The sequence below is a fragment of the Chaetura pelagica genome, unplaced genomic scaffold (assembly GCF_000747805.2).
Source record: "Chaetura pelagica isolate M959 unplaced genomic scaffold, ChaPel_1.0 scaffold436, whole genome shotgun sequence".
Classification (NCBI taxonomy): Eukaryota; Metazoa; Chordata; class Aves; order Apodiformes; family Apodidae; genus Chaetura; species Chaetura pelagica.
Genome location: NW_009953651.1, coordinates 4,520,897 through 4,543,663, shown reverse-complemented (window position 1 = coordinate 4,543,663; position 22,767 = coordinate 4,520,897). Strand labels below are relative to the sequence as shown.

At 44.3% G+C, this 22,767-nt stretch overlaps 1 protein-coding gene across 1 annotated transcript in view; it reads right to left on the bottom strand.

Moving 5' to 3' along the window:
* The window catches only part of SUFU (suppressor of fused homolog (Drosophila)), an 80,490-nt gene that overhangs the window by 12,382 nt on the left and 45,341 nt on the right, over positions 1-22,767 (bottom strand). Inside the window, exons 6-9 of the mRNA XM_010000087.1 lie at positions 19,819-19,972; positions 18,180-18,291; positions 7,450-7,584; positions 5,861-5,999 (exon numbers count right to left, since the gene is read on the bottom strand). Of these exons, the coding sequence (XP_009998389.1) occupies positions 5,861-5,999; positions 7,450-7,584; positions 18,180-18,291; positions 19,819-19,972 (540 nt within the window). The remainder of the gene's footprint in view (positions 1-5,860; positions 6,000-7,449; positions 7,585-18,179; positions 18,292-19,818; positions 19,973-22,767) is intronic.

The window sequence follows — 22,767 nt, the reverse complement described above, 5'->3', positions numbered from 1 at the left end:
ATGCTTCCCACAGCCTCCATGTACCTATCCTGCCTACAGGCATACTTAACATTTTCTATGAGAAGTTTGACCTTGCTGTCCTAAGCCTCAACTTATTTTTCCATGCTGGATGCCCTGGTTTTTTAAAGTTTTTTAGGGGAAAAGGAATCAAGTTATCTCAGAGGCATATTTTGGAAAAAGCATTTTTTTACAGTATCAACAAATGCATATGATCATCTCTTGCAAAGCATGAGAACCACCCCCTACCAGGAAGGTGATGAAGATTACCAAAAAATGCTCTGGAGGTCAAGGGAAAGCCTTTTTCTTCTGCTAGTACAAATGCTTTGCCAAGTCAGAAGCCTCAGAAAGTCACTGCTTGTCCATAGCCTTTCAGAGAAAGGCAGAAAAATGAACTGAAGAGCCCTTCTTCATTGAGCATGTCTCAGCCCAAGGCAGCTCTGCCCCAAACATAGGGCAGAGGGAGCTAAGAAGTACTTTTTCCCTCCGATCATTCCTCTGAGCAACAAGGGATTGCTATGGTACCAGGCACATCAGGACTAAAGGCAGGGAAACTCTCCAGTGCTCTCAGCATTTCTGCTGGAAGTCAGGCCATGTGGAGGAGGAGGAGAAGGAATTTGCCAACTTGAATGAAAGGGAGGAGAGGAAAGCAGAGACGAGCCAGGATGAGGGGAGGACGGAAACACAGAAAAACAGGATGGAGGGCAGATCAGAAGCCAAAGCCGGAGGCAACACAAAGGGCAGGGAGACAGGAGGAGAGCCCCATTTCCACAGCCTCAGCATCCACATGCTGTCTGCTGGACATTGCAAACCTGCTGGCATGAGAGGGGAGCAAAGAGTGTCCTCCAGCAGCAGCTGGTGCCAGAGGATAATACCTTACTGCTGCTGTGAGCTCCACAGCTCACACAGAGACACAGACCTTGTTCTGAGAATTGGAGGGTGCCAACTGCAAATGAACCATAGCTTCCATCTGCTTAACAGGACTCGTTCTGAAACCAAGTAAATCACCTGGAAAAAACCCTCTTACTCTCGGAGACCAGAGACTTTGGGCATACAAAACTTTGGAAATGGCTGCACAGAGATTGCCTGTGCCATGCTAATTTGGGCCCAGCATACATCTGCCTTGTGAAACAAATCTGTAATCACAGGCTTGCCTGCCATTTTTCTCTCACAAGACCTCTGCCCTGCTCAGTCCTCAGGATGGTTCTGCTCACTGAATGCAGCATTAGTCATCATTTCTTTTCATTATCATTCAAGTTGTTTCCCAGTTCCCTCCTACTCTCTTCCCCTTTATTTAGTACGCTCCATCCGACTACTGCCAGCACGGATTACACTGAAGTACCTGATCTTACTGTCCTTATCACTCTCACAGCCTCTGACGTGCTCAGCCTTCCATTTCTGTGAGGCAGGGAAGCTCTCCTCTCTGTGCAGCAGATGGGGGAGGAGGCTAAAAGAAGCTAAGAGATGTAACAAAGTAATGGAGAAAATCTACAAGAGCAGGGAGCTGAACAGGGGTCTTCAGCTCCCAGGCTGACTCCCTACCCCCAGAGAGATCCTTTCTTTCTCCTGACCTGAGAGAACACATTTTAATATCTTCCTGAAACTGTTTCTGGTGTTCATCTGTGGAACTGGAATGCTTGGCAAGCACTGAATTAATCTTCACAGGACGACTGGAAGAAGGTTTTCCTGAACAGACATGGGAAAAAAATGAAGAGAAAATGGAATCTGAACATCCACTTCTTGCAGGTGCTTGTCTCAGGATTTGCAGATCCCTGTTTTCCAGCCCACTCAGCCCCCTGGGGCACAGGGAATCCGAACAGGAATTAATCCTGGCCTCTTCCTGCCCCTGGGAATACAGATCAGACCCAGTGTCATTCCAAAAACAAGGAACACAAACTCAGTTGCCACCTAAGAACATTTTTAGCTTAAGACTCTGGAATAGCATTTAGAAAGAACAGAGCAGTAGAATTAGGAACAGGATCCAATTCTCTAGGGCAGCATTTAACAGGCTTTGCCATGAGACTATTGTGATTTTTCTACAATTACCTGCCTCATTCACTACACACCTTCTAATTTTGACAAATGAAGTGGAAGTCCTGTAGGCAAGAGTCTACTTTACTCCATAGTCCTGATTAACCTCTCAAACACACTGCATCTTTGTGCACTGAATGAGACAGGTACGCTTTGTAAAAAATATATATGAATCTTCAATTAGACATAGTTCGAAATGCACATGTGTAATGGGCAAAACTAAAGTACAGATATTTTCTAAACTTGGTGTATTTGATTTTGCAGTTAATGAAGACTCGTTTAACTATATGTTTGTTTTTATTGCACTGTATTGGCTCATACGTCAAGAGTCTGCAGCAATATCTGATGCATAACATGTACACTGCACATGATCAAAGACCTGACTGTCATCTTCTTCCCTAGAACAATGACTGCCTAAAGCAGCAGGAGAAGAAATTATCTAAAGGTAGTGTTAAACAAACCTCCTTCTCCCCTCTGGGGAGAGTAAACAGTCCAGGTGAGCAAGGTAGGAGGGGAGAACAGTCTGCTTTGTGCTAGACAGGCAGAGCACTCCACATAAAAGCAGAGGAGCTTTGCAGAAGCATGTCCTGACTCCCATCACTGGAGACTTAATGATGGTAATTCCCAAAGGATGATGCATGCTGACAGGCTTTGACACAAACTACCCCAGGATAATATTAATATGTATTAAAGGCTCAGGCAACTTTATTGGAATGGGCTTGATTAGTAACACATTTCAACAGAGTGTCTCTATCATCTGCTGGAACATAGGTGCAGGAGGGAGAACACATGCACAACCTCACCTTGTTTTGGGGTAGGTTTGAGATAAACAAGGTTGATCTATGATTAATTGCATAGTCAGATGTCAGACCTTGGATGCTCCACCACGAATATGAATGTCACGGTGGGGCAGTTAATGTCAGAGTCTGCCTACATGATCAGCATCCTTAACCCTCTAACATGGGCCCTCCTGCACAGTCTTCCTCTGTGCATCTAGAACATCTACCCCTTGGAAAGCAGGGGTGCTTAGGAGGCAGTGTGGGGGCTCTGCTGTCACAGCATTGGGGGAAGGGGGAGTGGAAGAAAGAACCCCGGAAGCCTTTGATCATGTGTAATGTTAATGCAAGTGTTACACATCAGAGACTTTGCCAGGGTAACTAGCATATAAACAGGAGACTAGTGTTAACAAGGAGGACTTCTTGAATATGTTTGTACTTTTCTGAATCAAAGCCATTTCCCTATTCAACAATACATGACACAGTGGAAGAAGTTCAGAAACAAACCAGCCTGACATGCTTAGACCTTTAATAGAATTTAGCTTCTTAGAACTAATTAAATGTTACTTAAATTAAAAAAAAATAATAAAATAATTCAAGTACTTGGGAAAGGTGCCAATTTGACAGCTCTGGAGAATGAAATAATCTAATCATCCCCAGAGCATGGGCAGCAGCAGGACAGGCTTCCCCTACTAACATGCATTGAATGTGACCTGGAAAGACTGTTGATAGAAATGGGCCATACAGTCTCCGTGGTCTAATGACTCCTTGCCTTTTCTGCTGAGACTGCTAAAACGGCTCCCACCGAGTACCAGCTGCGGTGGTGATACGGACACCTGTCTGGTAGGAATGGAGCTGGGACATGCCAAACTCCTGTCATCTGCTAACCCTCCAATGCAGGCCAGTAACTTTCAGCTCATTGCTCAGCCTGTACAGCCCTCTGGCCTGTCCCACCCTGGACATGCTCCACTCCAGCCCACGAGATGTAAACAGGAGGTACTGTGTTTAGTCTGCAGGTTTAGGTTTTCACCGTACCAAAGCTCAGGCTCAAGAGGAGTCACTCCCTGGCTGCTGCAAAGTCGAGGCCAGGAGTTTTCAGGCCCTTGTTCCTCCCCCAAGATAGAGAAAAAGTCCCCAGGAGGACATGCCTGCTCCCTCTCTTCCTCTCCACAGTCCCTCCATTCACTTGTCTTTGCAACAAGCCCCTGCATTGCAGTGATCTGCTTTCAGCCACCAACTCTCCTTGGAGCTCATATTGCTGTGCCTGGGGTCCCTAGCGAGGGAGGAGGAATATCCTCTCTGGGCTTTGCTTGTGAAAGCTTTGCGGGGCTTGCCAAATCAGCCAGCCCAGGCTGCAAGGGACTAAACCAAACACAGTTCGCCCCCTTGGAAATTTTATGCACCACAACTTCTTTTACTTCTGAAGCAAAGCCACATGAACCTTCCTCCTCCGCTCCCAATGCCACAAGGGACTGCTGAGCACAGATCAAGCCTCACATTGCATATTAAGCCAAAAGCCTCAGACACTCCCACATGTATCTCACACAACCAGGGGCTCCTTCTCTTGTCCCAGGCTGCTTTGAGCCTCCCTTCCTCCCCCACCCAGTCTGTCCTCCTTCATTCTCATCACAGGACACAGCAGGAGCCAGCAGAGGAGCCAGTCACATCAGATGAGAAGATCCAATAAGCTGACCTTGTGTAGGAGACAAAAGAGGGAACTTGCTTCTCGCTACTCCTCAGAAGCCAGCAAGTCTCCATCTTTCCCTCCCACCTATGCCAAAAAATTTCCGTAATTTTCAGCAGGCATGGTTGATAAGGGTTAATATTAGTTACATGTCTGAATGGTGACCAAATTATTGCTATTCTTCACGGTTTAGAGGTTACCTGACTACTCTACACATCAATACATTTTGAGATGTGATGTAAATGCAAACAAACACTCTTATGTTTGGAGTTAACACAGTCACAAGATCCTGTGTATCATGTGTTGGCAGTCACAGGAACCAACAGCAAATGACCCACCCTTAAACCTGAGGGTTTGCTGTTAATCATTACAGGAGTGTTGCACTTTCCAGGCAGTACAATCAAAGCACATAAACTCTTTGAAAATCCCTACACACGGGATGATTCTAGCCAAGATCAGCTCCTTTACAAGTCATACAGATTTCAAGGTATGATGTCCTCCAGACATATGAATACGGGCAGTGGAATGCCTTGAAAACAAGTCACTGGAAGGTTAACTACAACACTGCAATGCTAAAACAACCCCTGCCTTACAAACAGAAGGGGAGGCAGGAAAGCCACAGTAATGGTGAAAGCAGAGACGTAATGCATGCATGTAGTCCTTCAGTGATGGGCTTTTCTGAATAAACACATTCCCTAAAGCTTTTTTCTTTTTGTAATATGTTTATAACCATGAAGAAATTCAAGGTTAGAACAGCACTACACTATCCTTAGTGCATTGCTGCTCCATAGGGATGACCCTTAGCACCAAGCAGATGGGGAGTTTCCAAGGGAAATCTGTGATACAGAAAAAATCTGGGTGCAGAGTATGTGTGGGTGCTTCAAGCAACCATGAGCTATTGTAAAGAATCAATAGGAAAGAGCTAAAACTGAAAGCAGTTGAGGTCTCTGTGCTGCTCTTGTCTTAGGAATGATGTAAAACTGAGATCTTGGCTCTGTAGGATCACAGTCCCACAGCCTTCTAGCTCTTCCGCCCTGGCTCTGGTCTTGTTTAGGTCATTCCACTCTGCCTCCCCAGATTCCTTTCTGGAAGAAATCAAGAGTAAATACAGCTTGTAAAGTGTTCGCTGACTCCAGGAAATGGACACTACTGTATTCACAGATGATTTTTGAACTTTTCAGCCACTGCTTATCAATTTGAATTCCATTAACATAAACAGTTCACCGTTAGTTTTTGAGTCCGTAATTACTGAAAATATTATGCAAGAGCTATGAGAGATGGTGTAGCAGAAAATACAGGTTTGTTACACTTTTAAACCACAGAAGCCCTTAGCAGGATCAAGAAGGGGAAGAAAAAGGAAGGTGGCTCTCACTTGTAACCAAGGTCCATGTGCTGCATAGGGGTGCTCTTCTGTAGCAAAGGCTCCTTCTACTCCCGTTGATACAAAGGTGATTGCTGTATCCCCTGTGATGCTCTTATACGTAAAGTGCCGTCCATGCAAGAGCCTTCCTCTGGGGAATAAAACATAGGGGTGTGAATTGAGAGGGTGGGAGCAGCAGTCAAAAGAATGATGAAGATATATCACTTCTGCCATCAGCAACTATTAATTTTTCAGGAATACATGAATTATTTGCTCCACAAAGCAGGTCACAACCCTCCTTCTGAGGCAGAGAGTTCTCCCTTATCTCCGCCCTTAATCTCAGGGTGTTGTTACAGAACTGAAATATATCTAAATCCCACTGCATGCCTATTCCCATAATGAGGTGCTGATGTATGTAAGAGTAGGGGACTGCCAATCTTTCAGTAAGATGGAAACTGCAGAAGAGAATCAATCCAGAGTTTGCATCAGGTGGGAAAGTGAAGATGCATTTCTAAGCAGGCTCATCACCGGGGCCAAACTTAGCAAATCTTACAATACCTAGTAATCCATTTCCCTGGTGCTTGACAAATATAACCTGTATCACTCAAGCAAATGCCTAAAAGCTATACATATATGACCGTCTATGGTATCACTTCCCCTTTTTCATTCAGTGCCTTCCACAGGGAAAATGATGGCTCTGGTATTTAGGCTCAGAACATGTGTGAGACGCATGCATGGCTTCCAACATGCAAGAGGGAAACCTCAGGTAAGATAGCACCTACAGAGTCACAGTTGCTTGACAGTGGTGGTCAGCTGAGCTGTGGTAACTGATCAGGACAGACAGTTAACACAAACATACTTTATTTTACATCACAAATGTTTGAACAATACCATTGGTTTCTCAACAGGCACAGGCAAGTGTCCACCTGCTGCTGCTAACTCTGATACGACAGACATGTAACTCATTAGGCTAGAGTAACTCAATCACCTGCAATCATTTGCTCTACCCCACAGTTCATCTTTATGATAAGGACTGCATTTGCCACAGGCATTTTTCAAAACAATGCTGACTGAAATTGTGGAAACCTAGAAAAGTCACTTACAGTGGCATGCACAGCCTGAACCTTCAAAAGACATGTAGAGTATGCATACCATATTTTGTTCCTTCAGTCATGTGAGTGACATAATTTGCCTGAAAAACATACTTGCACGCATAAAGTGATAGCAAACAGGCTTTGCACAACCACTTGTGTCAGAGTCCATAAGCCAGATTTAACAACATTAGAGTTTTCTTTGAGAGAATACAGTAAAACATCCCTTTTTTATCACAGAGTTGCCAGCCTTAGACTAATTAAAAAACCCCTACACTAACCCTGTCCTATTCCAACACTCACAATATACTGGAGGACATAAAAAGAATGAGAAACAATTTCACCACGATGAACGCACATGCAAAGTATCATCTGTTTCTAACATATTTTGGCAAAATATCTCAGCTCTGGCCTTTAAAGACCCATTGCATGCATGTCTGTATGGTGAAACAACGCCACAAGGACAAAAGCAGCACGTTAGCACAAGCTGAGGAGGACGGCTTCACCTACCTTAGACAGAGGGGAATGAGAGCTCCAGACTCCTGGTTGAATTTCAGGTGCACGCTCTCCAGCTGCCTGGTGCGGATTAGCTCATGGGGAATGATGGCTGCTGAGCTCTCGCTTTCCAGACTGTCCTTACGGCTTCTAAGAGAGGAGACAAAATGCATGTAATTTAGGATTGCAGTGCTGTGTGCTACTTCTGCTGCATTTCAGAGCAATTCTGCAAATACTGGAAGAACCAGGGGCAAGCTGTTATGATGACACATTTGAGTTTTCACCACCCCTACAGAGACGCAGCCCCCCCTCAGACTCCCGGCTGCAGCTCTTCAGCTCTTCACCTTGATTTGATGACCCAGGATCTGAACTGATACACACATGGTGCATCCATTCCTAGCATACAAGAAATAAAATTTCTGGGAAGAACTGGGTGCAAAACTACATGCTACAAAACCTCAAAACACTATAAAATGGCTTGGAAGAATTACCAGGTGTGACCTTCATCCTGCTTTTGCTTTATCTTCAGGATTTTTTAGGCAGTAGCCTGTAGGAAACAGTTGTCCAGTCCTTTGTGCCCTTTCTCAAATAACTTTGACGTCTGAGGCATCCCTACAACTGTCTCCAAATAATTTCTTTCCACAGTTCAAACAAAAGGTTTTGAGAACCCTCCATTTCCACCTGCATCAACTCTAACAGCCAAAAGATGAGCTCTACATGTGACAAATACAATATCTGCAGATTGCTTTCCCTTGGAAGTGGGGCTGCTTTAAGACAATGAGCTTTGCTTTCTTATCTATTCATTCATTTCTGCAAGGCCAGCATATTGTGAAGCTATGACTAAAGGTTATGTTGTTACATGATCAGGAACTCTGCCAGACAGAATCCTGGTATATCTCAAAATACTTGACCATGAACACTTTATATGTTCAAAGAGCATCAACATAATCCCTTACTTGACAATCCAGAACAAAGAATGAAGGACAGAGAGGTTATGATTTTTGCAGATGATATGGACTTATGTGATGTGTTTGATGTGATTTACAATTTTGTGACCTGGCATTGCACATGAACTTAACAGAGGTAAGACTTCGTTAAGATAGTTTCTACAGTACAGAATCACTACAGGAGAGGGATGGGTAAAGCAGGAGGGAGATGAAAGATGCCTATTGCAGTATGGTTCCATTGTGCCAGAGACCAGGAGCTAAAAAAGGCTATCAGGCAGTGGCTCCATGTGGGAACACTGTTAAAACAAGCCTGGATCCTTCCTCCACCCCAGCAGAGCTGTCCTTAAGATATGTCTGGAAGTAATTGTAAATAAACAGCTTGACCCTCAATGGGCTGACTTAGATCACACCTCTACTTGATTTTACATTTGGGTGCTGTCCCAAACTTACTCCCATCCACCACACACACAGTAATACAGTTCACTGCAGCTTGCAAAGCAGATCAACCTATTGCCTCTGCCAGGTCACCTGGTCCCAGATGAGCCTTTCACCCAAGCTACTGAGCTGCCCACTCTGAAATGAGGATACAAACTAAACCTTGATATCTCCCAGTACCTTCCTGCAAATACTCTGCATGGCCAGGTCAGTCAGAGCAGCTCAGCTCCCTGCAAGATAAAAACTGTAAAACATATCCCATGTTATGCCTTAGCGACACACAAAAGCAATAATGGACACAGCAAGGACACGGTAGGTCAGGATATAGCTTATGCACAGGGTGGGCTGATGGACTGACAGTGTCAATCTGGTGGGTTAACCCTGATGCAAAGACACAATATGCTTTGTAGTCTATAGTTGGCACTTAAAGTTGTGTTTAATCTACTTCAGCACACATTTTACAGCTCTTTGTAGGTGGGGTCTTCAAAGAGTGGAGTGGGCCAGTGTTTTGCAGGCTGATTACCTGAGAAATGCAGTTGATTAATGATCAGTTGACCTTAAGCTAAGCTTTGCCTTGACTTCCTTATCAGATCTTATATACACAGTGAGCTGTGGGAAAGTCAGCCTGTGGTCTAAGGCTTCCAATCACTCATTTATCAATCCCTACCAAAAGGGTCAGCTATTAGCAATGCATGGTTTTCAAGCAGGCCATAAGCTTGCACTTGTTAAATGCAGTTCCAGAGTTTACACACCCTGGAGCAGATCAGGGGTTTTACAGCAACGTTATTGTTATTGCTACAGACACAGACTGTGCCCTTCTCACCTGCACTGCCCCAGAGGGCCGGGCATGTCCCACACAGCCTCCCAGGCAGCTGCTGCTGTAGGTTCATGCTTCGGGAGGACAGACTCCTTCCCCATACCCCTGGGCTCCAAACTCCCTGAGCTGAAGGTGGGTTTTTAAGATTCCACCATGCTAGCCAGGACAGCTGCTAGCACAATGGGGTTGCAGTCCGGAGGGGAAACAGCCTCCGGTTGTTAATGCAATAATAGGAATGACGACAATATTCTGGAGGCAAGGGGTAAAGCCTTCTAAGTCTTATTAAAAACAGCAAATGCTGTTTGTCATTACATACTCAAGAGAAGATGTTGACTAATGTGTAACTATCAAACGGAACTGTCATGACTTTAAGGCTGTCAATAATTACGACTTCACATTAATAAGTAACCAGCCTTTCTGTCAAAAAGGTGAAGGAGTAAAGCAAAATGGTAGTTAATACTTTGAATGACACAAAATTATTAATCCTTTCCACAAAACTTTTCCAAAATAGTCACAGTCTCTGTGTGTTCCTTGTTTCACTTTAGTGGAGCTCACAGAATTCCAGCTATTTAAAGTTAAGGGCGAAACTCCAATAGCAGAAACCAAATAACCTTCTGTCTAAACTGTATGTTTCTAAACAAGAGTTGTGGACTGAGCATAACACATCAAGAGGCCTCAGTGGCATCACTTTAGACTCTGGAACATAGGACTTGGCAAGATATATTAAAATTCTCCCTTTGGGAATGGAAATCCTTGTGCTGACCCTTTCCAAAGGATGATGGCCCAGATGAAGGGTCAGTAGGACTTCTAGGTTGTTAGTAATAAAAAGCTCTTGTTGTAACACACATTGCCATCCCCAGCTTGTAGTTTTCAGCCTCAGAAGAAAAAGTAGAAAAATTTGCTTTATAACACTAACATCCCTGGTTTTATGACTGTCAGTTACCCGTAAGCCTTTGCTTCCTCCACCCCATCACCAAATAAATCAGCAACAAAAGCCAGTGAAGTTTTGCTTGTTATGACTAAGATCTAGCTGACTATCACGTAAAATGTTGCAAACTTTGTCTACTCCAGATTTAATACTTCATCCAAACCATACAAAAAAAAATAATCCATGTTTCTCAGTGTCCAGAAAAAACAAGTCTGCAAAACTTGCTGCATTTGGAAAGGCAGTAGATTTAAATGGAAGCAGCATGTCGGAAATGCCCCAGTTTAAGGACTGTACATCTCATATTTTGTGAAACTGGAGGGAGCTGGAGGAGATTAAAGCTCATTTCCCTCTGATTGGGAGCTTGTAGGAGGTGTAAACGTGGGCAGTTGTCAGATTAATTCTTTAGATGATTACATTCTTTTTGTTTCTTTAAAGCTGTTTGTAGTTGGGTTTGATGTCTCCTGTTCTGGGCAAGTGTATTGCTGCAGTTGCCAAGGTGACTTTAACTGACTTTCAACTATTTTTTCCAGCTTCGGTTTCTACCAGTAGTCTGCTTCTGGGTGGAAGAGAGAGGGAGGAAATTATGTTTGTTTGGTTTTTTATTTTTTAGATCTCGTGAATGCTGATTAACAGTCCATGAAGTTAACAAAAGCCATGTCTCATTATTTTTTTTGAGAGAGAGCGGTAGTCAAACTATTGCAAAAGCATCCAAGCTTCCCTGCAGCTTCCCCAGACCTTTGTCAGAGAGAAAGGACCCGAGGAGACTACACATCCCAGTGTACTGTGCTTCTTCTCAATGGAGTGGCCACACGCTGGAACCTGTAGCCTCCCAGTTACCCTCTGTTTGTATTAGAGATGAGGGTGGCTGCAACCTACTTAATTTTATGCCAATTAGCAGCAGTCCACAGAAAATTGCCAATTCAATCCCTGGATTGCACAAAATTTGGCTGTCCCCTCCTTAGAAGTCATGTTTATAGCAACCTCTTCTCAAGCAACCCCACTGGCAGTTATTTTATGGGATTCAAGAATAACCAGGTTGATCGGATTAAGAAAGGTTTATTTGTTCTTGCATTTGTGTTTTCCTTTATGATCAGGATGCTTGATCTCGTGGATCTGTCATGGAAGGAGGTCTCATTTCCCTTCCAAGACCTGTTTCTGACATGGAGCATAATTTCACTGTATTTCTCATTTACCCTCCCAAGTACTAAACTCACAAAGGACACTGTTGGAAGGTGGCCACTGGAGCTTTGTAGGAGTGGGTGCCCTGTGCATCACTAACCTAAGTTACAGTCACTGCTTCTTGCTTCCTTGGTGCAAACCCAGCACCACGAGTTAGCAAATGCAAACCATCAGTGCAAGCTCACACAGCTGGAAAAGAAAGGTTGGACTGCCTTTTTTTTCCCCTTCCCCCCCACTTTCTTCCCTTCCCAACTGTGGCTATTTGAAATCTCCTCACTCCCAAATGAAGATATGGTCAAAGATCACTTAAGTGCCGGCAGCCTTCCAGTGTCTTTCCCACAGTTTCCCCTGAAGGGCAAACCAGCAGTTGTGGGAACGAGCCCTAAGCATCTTGGCACACAGTTACGACACGTCACAGATGCATCAAGGCAAGCGCAGAAACGTGGAGGACATGGCTACACAGCTCCTGCTGTGGTCACGCTGAGACAGGGCTTAAGTCCTCAGACTCGGGTGCTCATCATCCTGGTTAAACCGGATGGTGAAGATGTTCTGTATGCATTTCCTGGCACAGAAGGGCTCCAAGGACAATGCCAGTAGCAACAATCTTCTTGCCACTCACATATCCCTTTGGAAAGCTGCATAATAACTACTGTCAGTGTTTGCAGGGACCAGACTGTTCCAGACCTGCAGCTGAACTGGGATTGAGAGATTCAGGCTGTGCCACTGGCATTCTGCAGACTCATAGGCAGTCAAACAATCCTTTTATGCTTCAGGTTCCTCGTCTGCAAAATGGAGACATTTTTCCATGTAAGGGCATTGCAAGGATTAAATCAATGTTTGCAAAGCACTTTTGGATTCTTAGATGGGGAAAGCTATGCAGAAGTGCAAATTATTAGCATGGTGACTGCTCTGCACTTCTACTGACACTGGTTTTCCAGACATTTGCTTTTCTAGTTCGCCGGCTTGTCACCCAACACTCAGCCTCATGCTGAAAGACACTCCCTGAAGTATATTGTCTCCCCCCATTCAGCATTCCTTATTCAAGCAAGACACCACTGAATGGCGTCTCGATGAGACAGGATGCCTAAATAAGCAGGACTGGATTGGAAACTTACTGCTTAGTGGTTGCAGAATCAGAAAGTCTAGCCAGAACTAGACAGTTTTAGAGAACACTGAAATGCTCCCCTTTAGTAAAAGTTTGCCTCCAAGAACTGAAGACAGGAAAACAGCTACACAGACAACAGCTCCCCTCCACCCAAGTAAAGCAGCAACTGAGAGAAGGGAAGTGCAGACTGGCCTCGAAGCAAATCCTACATCTTGATATTACCATCAGAGCTTCCTCCGAAATGCTGCTCAGATGGAGCTTGTTAATGTGCATTAACCCAATGCTACTCACTGAAAGGAGAAATCAGCATGCCCTATTTACCAAGTCAGAGGAACTACATGGGCAGTGGACTCCAGTTCAGTAAGCAGTGCCACTGTTACCCATGCACTCCAAAACCAGGCACATCACGTGACAGTCTGGGGTTATCCCAGAGGACTTCTGGAGTGACACAACTTCTCTCTCTTCCTGCAAGGGAAGGGCAGGCAACAACCTGAGATGCACAGGCTGCAGTGCATCAGAAGGTCACAGCCAGGACAGTCCTGCCAGCCCCACCTGCCGGAGGGTTGTTCCCTGTTTTGTTTGCCAGGAACCTGCCTTCATTTCCCTGCACAGCTGGAAACTGTTCAGGACTGGATGGAATTAGCACATGGGCACAAAGCTACCATATGTTCAGATTTCCCTAGACTCAACCTGTCTTTCTGCCTGGAAATTGAGTGCAGATGGGATTTGAGATCTCAGGGGTATCTGTTGTGGGTCCCTGGACAAACAACTGCAGTGCATGTGGGGACCAGGGCACGCACAGTTATCTGGGAAATCTCAGACAGAAATACCAGGAATCAAGCATGTTGAACCAGACCACTTTATCCCCTTCTTGAGAACAGGGAGAGTAACTAACAGCAGAGAGACACTGGATAAGTCTTGTCAAAGTAACATAGCCTTGGGAGACCTTTTTCCGCGACACAGGCATCACTTTCAGGCACTGGGGATGTGCGTGGGCATGACTTGAATCCTAGCACAACAAAATGTAGCAATTTCTGATAATTTTAGCCTCAACATGTGCAGTAATGCAGTGTGCTAGCTAGTTTCTACTCCATGTGTCAGCTGACAGGAGTAGTAGAATGGTCTGAGTCAGCCAAGGGGCAGAAAAACATCACTTTCAGCAACACTGCATGATCAAGGGGACCCTTGAGGAGTGGAAAAGGTCAAGAATTTCCCTATCCCAACCCTGGCTCTCACCACAACTGTGGCAAATTAACTCCTCTGTCCTCATCTGTAAAGTGGAGATACTACTCACCTACCTCACAGAAGAGCACAGAGCTAATTGCCAGGGATAATTAAAGACTTGGCCTCAGAACTTCCTACATCGAGACAGCAAATGAAGCAAGACTCCACAAGTGTCACTGATCTTTGACATCTGGAGCTTCCAGCCCACTGAGGTCCTAAGAACAGCAGTGTTTAGTCTGACATCTAGATGTTCTTCATTGGTAACAGCTCGATGTGACCAACAAGTGCAATCTGCACAGTTTGGAAGACCAGGAGCCTTGCTTTTCTGCCTGAGCAGCACCTACTAAGCTGATGGGTACTAAGAAATAAATAATGCACCACTGTAAAGTACATCTGTATTCATAAACACCTCATTTTTCCAAGCAGTAATCAAAAGTATTATGTTACCTATGGTCAAAATGATTAGTCATGTTTCCAAAGATTAATTTACATGTTCTTTTGTTCAATGTGTACGAACTGATTTAATGGCTGCTTATGAACTGAGCTAACAGCCATTTTGAGAAACAGATGTCCGATGCAGTTTTAAGCATTAAAAGTGCCTTTATTCATATCCTTAGGAGAAAAAGGGCTACACAGTCTACAGTAACAACACTAATGAATCAAAGTACTACAGCTGCCCAACAGGGTTTTGACAGAAACCAGCTTTTTCTCAAAGGAGCTCTTTTTTTTAGGACTCTGGGACAGTGAACAACTGGTAGTATGCATGCTTAACATGTAAGTATGTGCTTTGCTGGAGCCAGGACACTGGATCAAGCCCTATCTGCAACCAATGCAAGGCTTTTGCATAAGCACTGGAAACTGTAACTGCACAAACACAGGGAAATCTGTACAGAATCTGGATCCTCCACTTTTTATACAAATAGATATTTGGAAGTTTGAGTTTCTGATACTATTTTGTGACAGACAATGCAGAACAGGCTGTCTGCCTTTAACTCTGATCGATTATTGTGTGTGGGTGGTAGAGTTAGGATAAAATAAAAGGAAGAAAGCTACTAGGAAAGGAGTTGGTGGCTGCAGATCTATGATAAATAAACAGCACATTCCTCTGCTGCACAAAGCCATTATAGTTTGTGTCAGACTTTAACATCCTAACGTCAGCTAGGTGCAGATTTGATGGCTTAGGGTTCTGCAGTGCTCCCTATGGAAAGCAGATTTGGAACAATTTGCCATGCCCCAACAGAGCACTTCAGCCAAGTTCCTGAGGAGCCTCTAATGCACCAGTTATTCACAGGACCCTTGCAACAAACCACAGGTTTGATATTTTACGGTCTGGTGTATACAGTGCAGGATATGATTACACACAAACCTGCTTCACATCAGCCATCACCTTGTAATCCTTAACATATTTATTCTTGTGGTGCTTCAAGAAGATGACATTGTTATTAGTTCCATTTTATAGATTCAGAACTGAAGCTCAATAGCTAAATTACTTGCCTTTGATTACATGAGAGTTACTGGGAAGGACAGCACTGAGTCCCAGCCCTACCAGGCACAAGCAAGGATTGCACCAGAAAGACTAGATCTTTGTGCAGAGCTATCCTTCATCTCATGCTCTTAAGTCTTATTAAATTACTCTATCTGCACTGGGTTTTATGCCTTTTGTGTCTCAGCCTTTGCCACAGCAGGTACCTGTAGGGAACATGGATGTAGATATATGACTACATGCAAAAGCTGAACTTAACAGTCTCCAGATCATGCTCAGGAACTTAACAGCAAGTTGAGGAACTTTGCTCAAATGCCTAAGACATGCTGAGACAGTGTATTAGTAAAGGCTGAGACCTAATAAGATCATCTTCCCCTTCTGCTTCATCTATAACACGCTGTGCTGGAAAGTATGTGGACAGATAAGTTTTAGCTGTAGTACAGGTAATCATCAGGTCTGGTTTAAGTACCAGTGAGTTAGAGGTTGTGAGTAAACACTGCTTTCCAGCACAAACCACCCCTCTCAGTATGGTCAATACATTGAACAAGTCCCATTGTATCTCCTGCATGAATTGGAGAAGAGAAGCCACTGCACAAGTAGAAAAAAACCTTCCAAACTCCTCACAAAGCAGTCAATAAGATGGAGAAAGAAAGCATTAGGACACACTGCTGTTTTTAGGTTGAGATCTCCTCACTCCCTCTGATACTATCACAAGAGTAACTGCTGGCAAGACACAGAGCTGATAGCTCTTTCCTTAACTGAACTGCTGTTCTGGAGGAATGGGCTGGTAATCAATTTCCACAGCGGTAACCACAGACCTTAGAGAAATGTATTGATCTTCTAGGAGGCAAACACTGGGAACCAGTCGTTCCTACCACTCAGGCTTCACATAGGGTGGGTGCACAGCTGCTACAGGTTAAGACAGATTTGCAACAAAGAGCATTGTCATGGATATGAAGCTCTGAATTTGACCTGCCTTCCTCTCTGTCTCAGAACAGTTAAAAACCCAGGTATACATTTGTGTGCTTCATGTTAGACCTCTCCTAACCTTTCACCACTCTGTCTTGAGCATATCTCTGTTTATCTTACCCTGAACAATGTAAAGCTTTCTTATCTAAGCAACAACTGTCTTCCAACATTAAGGTTTACCCATCAGCTGCCTCCCTGACCTGATGTGCACCCCGAATGTTTCTGATCATCCCCAACCACTGTGAACTCAGAGCTTGTACTGGGCATGCAGATTCATGCAGGAGCCCAGCATCTGTGAGAAGCCTGCACAATACTTTTGAGCCTACGAAGGCTTGGTGTGATTAGTGGAAATCAGATGGTAATACTTTGCTTTTTCAGTAGGGCCAACAAGACTATGATGACCAGGTCCAGTCTGACCAGCCTTCAGGCAGGGAAGTACTACACAAATCAGAGTCAGAGCAGAGGCTGGCTTGTATAATTACTACAAAAGTAAGACTATTCCTAAAGCAATAATAAAGGCACTTTAGAGTTTTTTCTACAAGCGCTCATATCTCATATTATTTACTAGTACACAGTATCAGCAACTGACATAATGCTTCCCCCAAAGGGTTAGGCAACTCAGAAACATGCATACATAAGGCAAATCAGAAGTCACCCACAAAACGGAACAAGAAAGGACATCAGAATCCTAATGAAGTATGAGGAATATTTTTCTCATGAAATGCTTGAAAGAAGAAAGAAACAGGAATTGAAACAGAGCAGGATGCTGTCCTTGCCTGGCACTACAGGAAAGAGCCGATTTCATTATGATCTCTACTCTTGGAACAAGAAAGCACAAATGTTCATCAGAGGCCAGGAAACCAAAGGAAATACCAAGATGAAAGAGTGCAACAGAGATGCATGTATCATTTAGATGAGAACATTAAAATTGATGGGAAGATGTTTAACTAGCAACTGACATAAGCTTAAAAGAGAGGAAGGGGAGAAACCAAAACAAGATCGAAGTGCAGATACTGCAGATGGCTTCAAACCACTGATAATTTCCTATAAATTGACTGTAGTCAAAAGTTACAAAGGAGGATGGATCTGCAGGCTCTCCTATTCTCACTTAAATCACCTGTTAGTCTTCAGACTATTACAGGCCAGGGTGGTACTGACATGCAATTATTGCCAGGACCTGCCTGCTTATGCAAGGCAAGATCAAAGTCACTGGAAAAAAATGTTAAAAAATCAACATTTTAACCAAAAGCTTTTTAATTATGAGCTTGAAAACAAAATGCTCAGGCAAAAATATCAGGAAACACTAATCTATGCCACCTAGTTCTTTGGATACCACAGCACTGTTCAACGTGGTACATTTTATAGGGTTCAGTCCAGTCTGATTTCAAACGCTACAGCATGAACAGCAGGTTCTACAGAACACAGTCAGAGCCCACTGTACATCAGTGAGTTTTGTCCAAAACACCTCTCAGAATATGCCCTCCTGAGTACTAGGCCTGTGAACCCAAACTGAACAACTCGTCTCCCCCGTCTTTGCACTTTGCAAGTACTTGCTGCTAGCCTTCCTCTTCCCCTGCCAAGTCTTTTCCCACCCAACTTTAACTGCACTCTTTAGCCTCCCTCCTCTCACCATCTGAGTTGTGCCAGGTGAAACTTACGGTGCTCGGTCGTGGTTCAACCCGTTCTGTCTTTGTGCATTTATTGGAGGTAGAACAGGTTTGCTGTTAATTTCAAGCCCTCTCCGCAAAGTCTCCCTGATTTGCTCCGTATCTGCAAAGAGAATTTATTTTAATGTGATTTAGAGTCCTCAGAAAAAGCACAGACACAAGGAGATGTCAGCTTTTTTTGTAAAGGCTTGTTTCTCTGCTGTGTTTCATCTAAACTCTTCTCCTTCAGAAAGAAATGAAGAGATACTAAGGGTGAATTCTTAACAGCTCTTCCTACATCTTAGGAGTTATTTAATTTCATAAAGTCAGCTTGAATTTCCTTGGTTTGGGCTGTGATGTTATGTCAGGCAAGGAGAGCTGGAACCTTTGGTACTGAGCCCTCTTGATGAGGAAATTTTGAGTAGTTTTGTATCTTTTCATACACAAATTGTTTGCTGTTTCTGCAGCTCTTGTAGAATTTCTTGCCACTTCCAGCCTTTTTGCTGGAAGTCACTTTTCCCATTAGGCGTTAACACAGTAACTCATTCCAAACGAGTGCAAAGAGGCTCCCGAGTTTTTGCAATTGGCTTTGCAAATCTGTTGATTAATTTACAACAAGATGCACAAAAGAAAGGAATTTTATGCCAGGCAAACTTTAGCCTCAAGCTCACATTTGGAAATAAACTGCAAATTATGGACTTGAGAAGCAGTCCTTTTACTTTTTCATTTTCCTATAGCGTCTAATGGCCAAACACTTTAACAGAATGCTTTCCTACTCTTTTTTTCCTCATCTTTTTTTTTTTTTATAAATGTGGGAATCAAGTAGAGAAAAAATATGCAAATTATTTCAAAATCTTTTGAAGGCTATACAAGTATCACCGTGCATACCTGTCTTGGGTTTTCATTTGTAGAGGTGAGGAAAAATAGCCTTTTTAGATCCAGTGAAGATCAAAACTTTTGCAGAAACCAGAAGGAACTCTACATGCATTTAAATACTTTTTTTTTTTTTAATTACAATGGACTTAAAAACAAGTAAAATAGCATTCCTGTGGAAATGATCATTAAGTCCAGGAAATCTCAAGTCCTCAAATTTTATGTTGCTTCACCCATTTGAAAGGTAACATATATATTTTCAAGCTTGTGTAATGGCTGTGATATCTGTACCCTGAGATGCCATCTCACTGCAAAGAGGAATTCCAATGCACTTTATTTTTTCTTTCCAGAGTTCCGTATTTCCAAGAATCACTTGAGTTCAGCTACAGCAACATGCAGGGTCAGTCCAACTTTCCACCCAAGAAGTGACAATGTTAATAAGAAAACACAGCATGGGAAAATGTAGTTGCTTTACCTTGCAGGTATTTACAGTCCTAGTTTCACCTAGTGCTCAGTTTAAGTCTGCAGATTTAGATTAGAAACAGCCTAAATACTGGAAGAAACATTTAGACAAAGCAACGCAAAGATCTCTTTTCCTCTTACTGCCTTCCTCAAAGAGGCCACACCAAAATTTGTCTGGCTCCCCTGAGACATACTGAGCCTTCCAGTAACTGCTGTTTGTTCTGAACCTCAGGATTTTGCATGACTCAACCACTGCCCAGACCCATCAGAAAACAGGCCAAAGGGCCACGAGAGCGACCCAGCCAGGATCTCTTACCTTTCCCAGAGAGCCGCCGTGGCTGGGTCCCAATGCAAATGCTTCTGCTGTCTTCGTCATCCTCCGGGGGCCGGCTCAGATCATCCCAGGCACATTTGGCACTCACTCCACTCAGGTTTGAGCCATCTGTCTCAATCCCTTTGTCAACTCTCTCCTGCTTGAAAAGATCCAAAACCCCAAGACTTTTTTGGGTGTGGTTTGAACCTGAGCTGGAACCCACCCTGGCTCAACCATATGTGCACAGGTCCTGCATGTCCTCTCTTCATAGCCAGTTTCCATTCCCTGGCCCCTGTGCTTTGGATGTACCAGCTAGGGGTGACTGCACATGGAACCAAATCAGGGAGCCGGTCTGAACTGGGACTAAACTTTTCCATAGCATGTTGTTCTGAACTTCTACCCCTTTCCCCACTGCTTCACTAAGTGGCCCTGGCAAGCACAAAGCAGGAAAAGACAGAGGTGGAAATCAATGGCCTGGGGTATGCTCCCCTCTACTCCACTCTCATGAGACCCCACCTGGAGTCCTGTGTCCAGTTCTGGAGCCTCCAACACAAGGACATGGAGCTCTTGGAGGAAATCCACAGGAGGGCCATGAAGATGATCAAAGGGCCAGAGCACCTCTCCTGTGAGGACAGGCTGAGAGTCTTGAGGTTGTTCAGCCTGAAGAGGAAAAGGCTCCAGGGAAACCTCATAGTGGCCTTCCAGTACTTGAAGGAGGTCCACAGAAAAGTTGGGGAGGGGCTTTTTACAAGGGTATGTAGTTACAGGACAAGGGATAATGGTTTTAAACTGAAAGAGGGAAGATTTAGGTTAGACATCAGGAAGAATTTCTTTAGTGTGCAGGTGGTGAGACACTGGAACAGGTTGCTAAGTTGTGGAACTAGGTGATCTTTAAGGTCCCTTCTAACCCAAAGGATTGGAACCCATTCCAACCTAAGGGATTCTATGATGATTCTATGCAGGGTTGCTTCTTTCAGCTCTAGCTCCAGGTTATACCAACTCAAAGAATTTATGACATTGTGCTGTACACTCCTGTAGGAACCATAGCTTGGCAGTCTGCCTATTGGATGTCAATGATAACAGACCCCTGAATAACTAAACCTAAGTTATCTTTCCAAGCTTACCAAGCAGTCCCACAGCTTACAGAGAGACTCATCGTTCACAGGAGTTTATAATTTGCAAACTGCCCAGACAAACACTGCTTTTCAGTGTGCTGGGGTGTTCAGTAAAGAACAAGTATGCAAGGAGACAGAGGTTTGTTCATGATGTCAAAGATTTTGCATAGCTTTATCTGCAAAATACACAAACTCCCACCCCTACAAGCATATAACCAGTGTTTAGGTCTAAGAAGGTGTTGCACACCAACCACAAGCAGCTGGATGCTCTAATACACCATGCATTTTCTCAAGGACATGTGCATCTATAGCCAGGAGAAGTGCCCTAAGCTACATACAGAACTTTCAGAGGACACCTGCCTGCCACGGGAACTGGCATTAGTCTGAATTTCCACCTATGTCCCACAAGGGGGAAATGTTGAGCTGAAAAAACTCAGGGCTTACACCGACGAAATGTGGTGGTTGTTACCGCTGTCAGCTCTCCCCTAGCACCGAATCAACCAGGCCGGTTTCCCCCTCTTCTGAAGGGCTGGCACTTCTGGTACGGCTCAGTGGCACCAGCAAGATCTCCATCTCACTGCTTACATCTGGGTCAGCTCTGAGTGGGTGATAAGTGCCACCGGTTGCTGGACAGAAACTTTGAAGATGTGAAAGCTGTGTTAAGTGCAACAGAGTAGATCTCCTAGTTACTACTACCCTCTGGTTTGACTTTACCACTAGGAGTCAAGAGGCTGCGGGAGCATCCAGCGCTTCGCAAAATCTGTTTCCTAAGGAGCAGTTTGCAGACTAAAACCAACATATATTCCTCCTCTTGCCCAGCCGTGCCTGCTTCACCCTAGAAAGAGCATTGCCTGTTCTTTTGACCATTGGAGAGTGGATTTGAGCAACTCGAAGATAAGCACAAGCACTCAGGGTGTGGCTGCAAAGCTGTTTGAGTTGATGTAATTTGCAGTGCCTGCAGTCCCACCCTCCTCCATGTGCAGCTACCCCTTCCCTTGAGCCAACTTGTTTTTTTTCAGCTGGATCACCTCCCTCAACTGGCTCTTTGTCCCAAGAGTGGGGGCTGAAGCTTGTGGCTGGGGGCACGACCAGAGCAGTCCTGACTTAGATTTAAGCATTCAAGAGACTGCCTTCCTTCTGCCTCTCTCCTGAAAGACTGCTCCTTGTTGGGATCTTCCTCTGGCATCAGAGGACACTGGCTTCTATGAAAACGTAATAGGAAAATCTGAGAAATAATAAATCCACCGGGATTTTCTTTTGTTATAACCTAAACATAAAATTAGTTGTTTTACCCAGAAATAGAAGTTGTGGAAAAAGAAATAAAAATACATCCAATCCTACATATGCAAACAATGCTCTAAGTGAGATTTAGCACATGGCTCCTTTGAGAGCCCTTCGCAGTGCTCAGAGGACCCAAATCAGCTGGCATGGGGAGGTTCAATTCGTCAGTATGGTTCTCTTTCATTCCAGTTATTGGGGAAACATGGGAGAGCCACCATGCTTGCCCTTAAGTAGGGAGCAGAAGAGCCCAGAGGGCCACAAAGAGTCCATCGGGCAGTGTCTGGTGGGATGTGCTTCTCCATCCCTGCAGCCGTGGCCCCAGCTCACAGACAAAGCTGGGGCCTCTGTACGGTGTGCGGAGCCTTAGGAAGGGGGAGAGGGACTTGTCATCTGCATCTCAGCTGGGTTGCAGAGCACTTCCTCAGGGAAAGAAGCGCTGCTTTGTTGGCATCCCTTGGAGATCAAGGGAGGCTGATGGAAACGAGCTGGCCTAAAGCAGCCTAATTTGCATGCTTGTTTTATAATGCTTGCAAGTGCTGATGTTGAAGGAGGACAA